We start from the raw sequence: 11,483 nt of genomic DNA on the forward strand, positions 1-11,483 counted from the left end.
ACGGTAAACATCTGGTTCATTAAAGACAGAAGAATGATCCACATGAAGACTCCAGGAAAAGTCTAAGGAGAATAAGACCAGCTGTTCTGGAGGTTAAGCATATTCTACAAAAGAACAGTTAAGAAACATAATCCTAAACAGATTCAATAAAACCTGATGTTCCGGAACGGAAAGCGTCTTTAACTTCATCGCGGACATCTGCCCCGTCATTGGAAGAAACGGTCTACGCAGAGAAACTTATACAAAATTAGGGAGAATTTGACCAGGTGCTCCGGAAAATTAAACGTCTTCTGCTTCACCTGCCTCTGCCATATACATCTTGTCGATCCAATTTCCATTCACAAATGAAATCAAGGAAAATAACACAGCTGTATGTAAATACCAGGGCCTATTTTTACAATATTTTGGTGGTTGAGACCATTAGAGTAAATATCATACTGCACTCGAAATTATGGCTAAATTATTTAGTTCTGTATTCAGATGTCCCAGTTTGAAACGTCAACCGAGGGTGTTTTGGGGGACACTATTTGTGTACAAATACTTAGTAATATAGGGTTTATTTGTGAACCAATTATCAGTATGTACATCTGAAATATTAAACTTGTTGGGGCAAAAAACTGTATCTTTATTCAGTAATTATACATCTTCCGTCTTGCTTGCAATACAGTTTACAGTCCTTGAGGCCATTGTCGCAGTAGTCAGGTTACAATAACAAGATTTAAGTCTACTTTCTGTTTACAAAGTAGTAAACAAATAAAACTCAATGACGTTGACAAACTGAACTATGAATCATTCCCATAAAATTATCTACTCTCTGGAAATAAAACAATGTATATACAGGTACACCGATGTTGGTTTTAATGTGATACTAAAAATACAGCATAATAAGTAGACAGACAGCAGGAAAGTTGTTTGACAAGGCAGTTTATGTATTTCATTACTTAGTGGAATTCAAACTGATACGTCTATTTCAAAGAGCTCAATGCAGGTAATCGGCTTAATTATATAGGAATTTATTTTAGTTATAAAGATATATCACGAGAAATTCGACGTAAATAGTCTGAACAAGGTTAGAAAGGCATTATCAAAAACTAGTGTTCGTCGTGTTCTTCATATCAACTTACAAAAATGGCTATATGAACAGCAGATTGAGTTACAGGAGAGATCTATTTTGGAAAGTTCATGGAGTTTTAGAATGGTAGACACGGCACATAAGTGGATATACAATCTTCACGGAGGAACAGAAGAGATCGTAAGATAGATATTTCAATGGTAGTTAATTTTAATTACGTAGAGGCGAAAACTGGTTTAAGAAAAAAACTTTTAAAAAGCTGTACATTAAAAACATATGTCACACTGAAGCGGTGTTGTCACATGGTAAAAAGGGTTTAAACGCTGAATAAGATTCATTTACGAACGGTACCCTGAAAATAGTGTTAGAATATTTGTGTCATACTTTATACATTTTCACACCCCTTTGATATTCTTTTGAAAAATTGTTAAGTGGTTATGATCGTCTGTATCATTGACCCTCCACCTCTGGGCTCGCGAGATCGAGGCTCACGTGGAGTTGTCGAATACTGGCCGCAGATCGGTGGTTTTTCCCATGGAACTTCGGCTTTCCGCCACCACCCAAACCTAACACGAACTTAAATGACCCTGGCTATTAATAGGACGTAAATCAACAATAAACAAACTTGATGTACTTTAAGTACAAGGAAGTATCGAGATCATCACCAGAAAAAGTCACACACAAAGGTGTAACCCTGTAGAGTTACAGGTAAGATCATAATAGAGTAGCAATTAGGATGTTTACCAGAAGAGGTATTGGGCCAAGAGATGTTTTTAATGTGTATAGACATTTCCGTCCAGACGAGCTTGTTTTGCCAACGTATGCGTCATTAAAAACAAGGGGTTCTTGTGACAATCACGTGAAGCATAATCATGGGTCATGTTTACGTTGCCTTTGAGTGTAGACAATAATGTTAGATATTTGGATGGCCTCCCCTTACTTCCGGTTCCTCCTTATCGGTTGCTACAGTTTCGATTATTGCTCATTTCTGCCTCGTCGTCTTCTCTTCTTCATCAACGTTAACGTCGACGTCGTCATTTCGTCTTCTTCAACCCCGCCGTCGTCTTCATCCTTGTCCACATCCTCCTCCTTGTTGTCCTTCTTATCCTTGTCCACATCCTCCTCCTCGTTGTCCTCCTCCGAGTCCACATCCCCCTCCTTTTCCTCGTCGTCTTTCTACTCGTTCATATCCTTCTCGTCGTCATCTTTCTCGTCGCCGCCATCGCCGCCGACCTCCTCCTTTGGATTCCTCCTTTTCTGTTTCCACTTTTGCACTATTCTCGCTCTATACCACCCCCCCCCCCCCAATCAGCCTGACAAGACTCCTCCTTTAAGCTCTACCTCCTCACGCTGTGTCTGAGCTTCATTTCCACTGGTATTGTGAAAAAGTTTTACAAGTGTAGACAACATTAAACGATCACTGCTGCAATTCACGAAGAATGTGACAAATTTTAAAACATTCCATATTTAAAAAATAAAGTATCCAGTAACCATTTTTAATATCAACACTGTGTGCTTTGTTAGGTCATTGCTTCGCTGAATAACCGGTTCTCAATGAATCGGAGAGATATTTACATAGACAAGGAATTTCTTTATTATCTGAAGTTAAATTCTATCAATACCAGTTTAAGAACAACCCCTCGCACAATGTTTGCTGATACAATGATTTTACAGAAAACAGCACTGGATCGCCCATATGTACGAAACTGAAAGTTTTTTCCCGGTTTGGTGTATGTTCCTTATTGTCAATACTTTCAAAGTCGCGACGAACATTAAAAAACGTTTAAAATTTGTATGGTAAAGAAACTTTTGTAGTTACATAATAAATATTAAATTCCTGTTTTACTCTTTCAAAATCACCTCATAGAATATTTGCAGGGTTCTCCTTTCTCATTTTCAGTAATATCTGGGTAAGGTTATTTTTCGTTTGTTTTGTCTTGGATCAGGATTATGATGCACATAATACAAGAATCAGGGAGACAGCAGTAAACATGATACAAGAGTCTGGGAGATAGTAGTAAACATGATACAAGAATCAGGGAGACAGCAGTAAACATGATACAAGAGTCAGGGAGACAGTAGTAAACATGATACAAGAGTCAGGGAGACAGCAGTTAACATGATACAAGAGTCAGGGAAACATTAGTGAACATGATACAAGAGTCAGGGAGACATTAGTTAACATGATACAAGAGTCAGGGAGACAGTAGTAAACATGATACAAGAGTCAGGGAGACAGCAGTAAACATAATATAAGGGTCAGGGAGACAGCAGTTAACATGATACAAGGGTCAGGGAGACAGTAGTAAACATGATACAAGAGTCAGGGAGACAGTAGTAAACATGATACAAGAGTCAGGGAGACAGCAGTAAACATAATATAAGGGTCAGGGAGACAGCAGTAAACATAATATAAGGGTCAGGGAGACAGTAGTAAACATTATATTAGGGTCAGGGAGACAGCAGTAAACATGATATAAGGGTCAGGGAGACAGCAGTAAACATGATACAAGGGTCAGGGAGACAGCAGTAAACATGATACAAGGGTCAGGGAGACAGCAGTAAACATGATACAAGGGTCAGGGAGACAGCAGTAAACATGATACAAGGGTCAGGGAGACAGTAGTAAACATGATACAAGAGTCAGGGAGACATTAGTTAACATGATACAAGAGTCAGGGAGACAGTAGTAAACATGATACAAGGGTCAGGGAGACAGCAGTAAACATAATACAAGAGTCAGGGAGACAGCAGTAAACATGATACAAGAGTCAGGGAGACAGCAGTAAACATGATACAAGAGTCAGGGAGACAGCAGTAAACATGATACAAGAGTCAGGGAGACAGCAGTAAACATGATACAAGAGTCAGGGAGACAGCAGTAAACATGATACAAGAGTCAGGGAGACATTATTATCGTTTATATGTAATATATTCGTGTTTATTGTACGAGAAATGTTGTCGCTTTGGAAATATTTTTTATCAAAAGGCAAGGCTCACTTACACTTGTCGATGTTCCTATTCAGGAAGAAAACATATCTTAAAAGTGATAATACTTAAAATTACAACTCATATCAAACAGTGAATTAATCTATCGCCGCGTACAAAACACATTTTAAATGTGAATTGAATCGTCAACACATGGAAAATGTATATAACAGCATTGTGATCCTGTAAACAAGTATCACAGCGTTATCATTGAAAAAATCATAGCATGAAAATACAAGGGGGTTATACAAGTTTGATCGTCAAGACCCACGAACGAATGATATAATTAGACTGAAATATTAAAATATCGTCGTGTTAAGACACAATTAAAATATATTCAAAAGCGCAACTATAAGTAAACAATAACAAATAAATAAATAAATAAATAAATAAATAAATAAATAAATAAATAAATAAAGCGTCATAAATCCATGATGAATATACACAACAGCTCCCTATCACCAGGACAAAATATACCACAGTTCATGTTACCAGGACAAAATATACCACAGTTCATGTTACCAGGACAAAATATACCACAGTTCATGTTACCAGGACAAAATACACCACAGTTCATGTTACCAGGACAAAATATACCACAGTTCATGTTACCAGGACAAAATATACCACAGTTCATGTTACCAGGACAAAATACACCACAGTTCATGTTACCAGCACAAAATACACCACAGTTCATGTTACCAGGACAAAATACACCACAGTTCATGTTACCAGGACAAAATACACCACAGTTCATGTTACCAGGACAAAATATACCACAGTTCATGTTACCAGGACAAAATACACCACAGTTCATGTTACCAGGACAAAATACACCACAGTTCATGTTACCAGGACAAAATACACCACAGTTCATGTTACCAGGACAAAATACACCACAGTTCATGTTACCAGGACAAAATATACCACAGTTCATGTTACCAGGACAAAATTGCCACAGTTCATGTTACCAGGACAAAATACACCACAGTTCATGTTACCAGGACAAAATACACCACAGTTCATGTTACCAGGACAAAATACACCACAGTTCATGTTACCAGGACAAAATACACCACAGTTCATGTTACCAGGACAAAATATACCACAGTTCATGTTACCAGGACAAAATACACCACAGTTCATGCTACCAGGACAAAATACACCACAGTTCATGTTACCAGGACAAAATACACCACAGTTCATGTTACCAGGACAAAATACACCACAGTTCATGTTACCAGGACAAAATATACCACAGTTCATGTTATTAGGACAAAATATACCACAGTTCATGTTACCAGGACAAAATATACCACAGTTCATGTTACCAGGACAAAATACACCACAGTTCATGTTACCAGGACAAAATACAAAACAGTTCATGTTACCAGGACAAAATACACCACAGTTCATGTTACCAGGACAAAATACACCACAGTTCATGTTACCAGGACAAAATACACCACAGTTCATGTTACCAGGACAAAATACACCACAGTTTCATGTTACCAGGACAAAATACACCACAGTTCATGTTACCAGGACAAAATACACCACAGTTCATGTTACCAGGACAAAATACACCACAGTTCATGTTACCAGGACAAAATACACCACAGTTCATGTTACCAGGACAAAATACACCACAGTTCATGTTACCAGGACAAAATACACCACAGTTCATGTTACCAGGACAAAATATACCACAGTTCATGTTATTAGGACAAATATACCACAGTTCATGTTACCAGGACAAAATACACCACAGTTCATGTTACCAGGACAAAATACACCACAGTTCATGTTATTAGGACAAATACACCACAGTTCATGTTATTAGGACAAATACACCACAGGTCATGTTACCAGGACAAAATATACCACAGTTCATGTTACCAGGACAAAATACACCACAGTTCATGTTACCAGGACAAAATATACCACAGTTCATGTTACCAGGACAAAATATACCACAGTTCATGTTACCAGCACAAAATACACCACAGTTCATGTTACCAGGACAAAATACACCACAGTTCATGTTACCAGGACAAAATACACCACAGTTCATGTTACCAGGACAAAATATACCACAGTTCATGTTACCAGGACAAAATACACCACAGTTCATGTTACCAGGACAAAATATACCACAGTTCATGTTACCAGGACAAAATACACCACAGTTCATGTTACCAGGACAAATATACCACAGTTCATGTTACCAGGACAAAATACACCACAGTTCCATGTTACCCTGACAAAATATACCACAGTTCATGTTACCAGGACAAAATATCTCAATATCTCTAGTTTACCAACATTCGCGACAATTTCTCTACACCATGACAAAATATCTGTAATCTCAATTTTCACTTAGTCAAAATACACCACAGTTCATGTTACCAGGACAAAATACACCACAGTTCATGTTACCAGGACAAAATACACCACAGTTCATGTTACCAGGACAAAATACACCACAATTCATGTTACCAGGACAAATACACCACAATTCGATGTTACCATGACAAAATATACTTAGTAAATATACATATACCTATGTCCCTTGGTTAACAAAGGACATTAGATTTAATGGTTTAACGACAGGTGACTCTGGGTGGAAAAGGAGCGATACATTCACACACGATCGACTATTGTGATGTGGTGTTGACATTTCCATCGATAAACGAACCTTACTGGTAACATACAGGTTGAATGACCCGGCCTTGGCTCCGCTCCTTTCAATAGTGTATCTGACATAGTTTATGTCCGATTTTCACCCTATGATAGGCAGTACTGTGTGAAAGGAGTATAGTATTTGGTCGCGGATGAATTGTCAGGTAGAAAACAGAGAATATCAAAAGAAAGATGACGAGTTCATTGATGACAGAAAATATCTGTCCATGTTCACGTTGTCATTGGAGACAGAAAATATCTGTGTCAATGTATATGAAGTCAAAGAAGACAGACAAAATGTCTATACCAATGTCCAGAGATCATAGAGAACAGACAAACTATATATACCAACGTCCGGACATCATAGGGGACAGACAAACTATATATACTTACGTCCGGAGATCATAGGGAACAGACAAAATATATATATTAACGTCCGGAGGTCATTAGGGACAGACCAAATATATATACCAACGTCCGGAGATCACAGGGGACAGACAAAATATCTATAGTAACGTCCAGAGATCATAGGGGACACACAAAATATATATCAACGTCCGGAGATCATACGAAACATGATCTGTCTGAAGCAGCATCGCCGAGGTCAAAGGTGAAAGGTTGAGTGTTTAGATCGACAGAATTAAATAAAAGACACATATGTGAATAACATATTTCATTCAGTACGTATTTCTTTTTAGATATAAACAAGAGTTATTATATAATACAGTTAATTAATCTATATTTTCTGTTTTCGTTGTGATACATAGGATCTTAAGGGTTGAAACCTAGGAGGCGAAATAAAAAAAAAATAAAAAACTGAAATATTATCTACCAACGACGTGTTCACTCTTTAAGGACTGTTCCAGAGTCCCATAAGTTTTGTAACACGGAGAAAATAGGAATAAAATTAAAGGCAGTGATTAGATAAAAGTGATAGAAAAAACAACACGAACATTTGAAGCTTATTAAACTATAAAGAGCAGGGAAGGATGTAACTATTAAAGAAACAATATATACACATATATTACTGAGTGGAGACATCATGCCTTTTGGCAGATTCCATTATCTATATAAAATAATCCCTTAAGTTTTTTAATTGGAAGGGATATTTGCGGTTGCCTCTGATAAGTGTTGAATGGAATGTGCTAACATGACGTCATCTAGAGAGATTTACGACTTAGTGAAAGAACAAGTTGCGCGTTAATCATGCATAACAGCGATTTTATTTAGGGAGTAAGGTAGACCTCGCCCGGCCGTCATCCTCGCCACCAGTACAATCCCATATAACCAGCAACCTGCCATTCCTAAGAGGACAGGCGTAAGTCAAGCAAGACGCTATATTTTGTTTTTGAAACCCCATCTTAATGTTTTTACAGACGCCCTAATCTATAAAGGAAAATAAACTTCGAGAATTAAATTGATATAAAAGCCGCTCGTCCGTAAATAAACGAACAATAAATGCGAAAACTCTTTTGTCAAATATTTTACTCGTCCGGTTTTGTTGGACACTGAATTTTCCTCATCAACATTTTCGTTTCGGGGTATTTTTGTTGGGATGGTGTAATAAAAACAACGAGTAATGTAAATAGAATATTTAGCCTGTTAGGATTGTGTGGAGAGTTTTCACCTAAGTTTTATTTCATCGTCTATAATGTCTTAACTATCAAAAAATCTAATGCATGTTTCTGACTAGACAATAAGTTGTCTATGAGTCGTTTTTTAGTCTGATACATCATTAAGATTGACAGTTATGGAAATTACAGTTAAAGAAACAAAGACATTGCATCACTGTTATAGCAAATCGCTTGCCGCGGGCAATATAATGATACAATTAATCTGTCTGTATTTTATAAAAGGAAACGCGGATTTTATCTTAAATGTTTAGGTTAAAAGTTTACAATTATTTACATCAACTGAACATTTTTTAACAAAGATTTGACGCTGTAGAAGAAATTTACAGGTCTATGTTATACATCTGAAATACCTACCAAAAATAAAAATATTTATTTTTTAAAACTATTCTTCTACGTACCGCTTGTGTATAAAACAAGTACATATGCAAGAACTTATGAACTATAAGATGAATTTTATGAAATTTGAGAATATTCTTACCTTGGGAGCCATTTTTGTAGAATATGAGTTTTAAATCCCTGTAAACAGTAATTGTCCGCGGCCTCCTTGACGTTACAGACGAACTTTGTTATTCATCCCGGGTATATATACTCGCTCTGAATGCGTGGAGAGACACTCACATAAAATACAGGTAACCATGATCACATCCAAGGTAGACCGAACGAAAATAGAAGCCTTTTAAACGGGTATGATTACGCTCGAGGTTCTATATACAGTGAATACAACTTTCATTTGGTTATACGACGTTCGGATCATGCCTACACTGCGTGCATACATTCTGTACTTTATCGTTGTGAGTTCATGGTGTGTGAAATATCTCGATCACCAGAAATCATAAATTAGAATTTCTTATGACCCCGTGAAAGAAATGCATTAAAATAGATGAGAGTCCATTTCATGACGTCATGACGTGTACAGCAAGTTTCATTGACGTCACAAACATTTGTCATCCGGATATCACAGGTAAACAATAACATTTCGGACGGTATATCCTTGTTTTGTGGTCACAATGTATTTGTATTAATTGATGAAACGTCACAAACGAAATTGATCAAATTAAACCTTAGTCATTCTTGTTAACCCCCCCCCCCCCCTTTTTTTTTTATCAATTCCACATGTCATAAACATTGAAACCTATCCCAATTGTCACTCTCACGGGCCGACATTCATACAAACTGCAGTGATGAATTTTGCGAGGTTTAAGGAAAAAAATCCTGTATTTCACCGGATGTTGGGATTTTAGAGGTCTATATGCCACAAATACCAACACGACCTTAATGCAGTATACCGAAATCCACTGTACTGTATGCGGATTACATCAATATTAAAATAAGTTTTCCCATTTCGGTATAAAGTTTCTTTTTATTAATTGGCTGTTTCTCTAACCCTATAATCGTTCTTGATCCGTTTTCTCGCGCATAGAATGCTTATTAGCCGACCGGGGTTCGATTCCCGTCACGGACGTGAAAAGGTAAGGGGTCACCTGCCCGACCACGTGGGTTTTCCTCGGGTACTCCGGTTTCCTTCAACAATAAGACCCCTCGTACGCTTACATCCAGGCCAACAAGAGTGATTAGTATAAGTAAACATGACTTGTTTCGCAATTGTTGTAAAATAAATAAAATTTATATTATATTACGATGGTGTAATATAAGATATGTCGAGAAACAACAAAAAATAGGATATATGGGTCAAAAGCTATATAAAACTAGGTCATTTTAAGTTAATGTTGCGTTCTCAAATCAACGAAACCATCAGGCATACCATCTTCATATCACACAAGGAGACCCTTCTTCGTCAGGCTGTGTGGTGAGTTTAACTGCCATTCCTTAATATATGCACGGAAATGCAGATATGATGTAATAAAGAAATGGAAAATTCACTACTGGGAAATCGATATTATCACTTTTTGGAGAAAGGTACACTGTAGGTTTCGTTCTGCTTAAAGATCAATTTAAGCTGCTGATGTCAAAACTACAGAATAAGAACAGTCACATCAGCTACAGGACAAGCTAGAATTTGAGTTTCAGAAAAATGTTTTTTTTCTAGATATTACACTGTATGTACTTAGGTATTTCCGATTTTTAACAGAAACGATTTTGACGTCATAGAACAGCAATTTGATTTCAGATGTACTAGATATGCAAAGCACATCTTACAGGTTTAAAAAACCTCTCTCGCTCGTACCACCTACACTTTGTGTGAAAGTCATAATTGATCGTCTATACAGCTTATCTGTCACGGAAAATGGGCAGTAATATCTTACCGACTCACAGTATAACGAGTAACGATAGTCCTGTACCAGGATGTGTCACCTCTCTACTCGACTTCATTTTTTTTTAAATCGTGGAAAGAAATACGAGAATTAGACTCGTCCAGGATTCAAGCTGGACGATGTAAAAACACAGAAAATACCAACATGTTAACAAAATCATAAACAGAAGTTGAAAAAAAAATAACAACAGGGCAAAATATGAACAAAAGAAATAGTTACTAAGAACCCACCAAGTATACTGAAGAGCATTTAAAACGTCCAACTTTATATCAAATAAAGAAATTAAATAATTCTTATCGAGATCACTATGACTACCGTAAACTTCCCCATCATTTTCATCAACCGCTTATCTCGAATCCCTGTGTTATGACTTCGTCATTTGCCGACATCTTGTACGAAAATGGTGATATTAAGAGCTAGCCGTTAAGTATCGAATCAACTGATATGTAAACACCATAGGTTTGGTGTACAGGGTGTTGCTCTCCAGAAATGGGAAAATTACAATAGAGATATTTCAATACTCTCGCTTATCATACAGCTTGTTGGAAATATGACCCTATTATTTCGTTGTAAGAAAAAAATCGAGGTTAACGGCTGGCGCAGATGTGTATGCCACGTCCTTGCTGGGGGACGTGAATTTGTTTCCTTGTTTCTAGTTACGTTTAAGAAAAACGAAACCGGGATCCAACCTCAGGCTCCGTCCTTGTTTTCTTATTAAGGTGGGTATTTACTATAAGCATAATTAATACAAAGTACTAGTGATTCCTTCTACCTATGATTAATCAGTGTTACTTGCGATGAAAAGGATATAATCCGCGTCTTAAATGTTCGGGT

At 37.1% G+C, this 11,483-nt stretch overlaps 1 protein-coding gene across 1 annotated transcript in view; it reads right to left on the reverse strand.

Moving 5' to 3' along the window:
* Positions 1-8,866, reverse strand: part of LOC132556640 (sodium-dependent proline transporter-like) — a 28,604-nt gene extending 19,738 nt beyond the window's left edge. Inside the window, exons 1-2 of the mRNA XM_060221076.1 lie at positions 8,855-8,866; positions 2,055-2,248 (exon numbers count right to left, since the gene is read on the reverse strand). Coding sequence (XP_060077059.1) covers positions 2,055-2,248; positions 8,855-8,866 — 206 coding nt within the window. The remainder of the gene's footprint in view (positions 1-2,054; positions 2,249-8,854) is intronic.
* Between the last annotated feature and the right edge of the window lie 2,617 nt (positions 8,867-11,483).

This window comes from Ylistrum balloti, unplaced genomic scaffold, assembly GCF_031769215.1.
Source record: "Ylistrum balloti isolate Yb309-2 unplaced genomic scaffold, AGI_CSIRO_Ybal_v1 Utg370580, whole genome shotgun sequence".
NCBI lineage: Eukaryota > Metazoa > Mollusca > Bivalvia > Pectinida > Pectinidae > Ylistrum > Ylistrum balloti.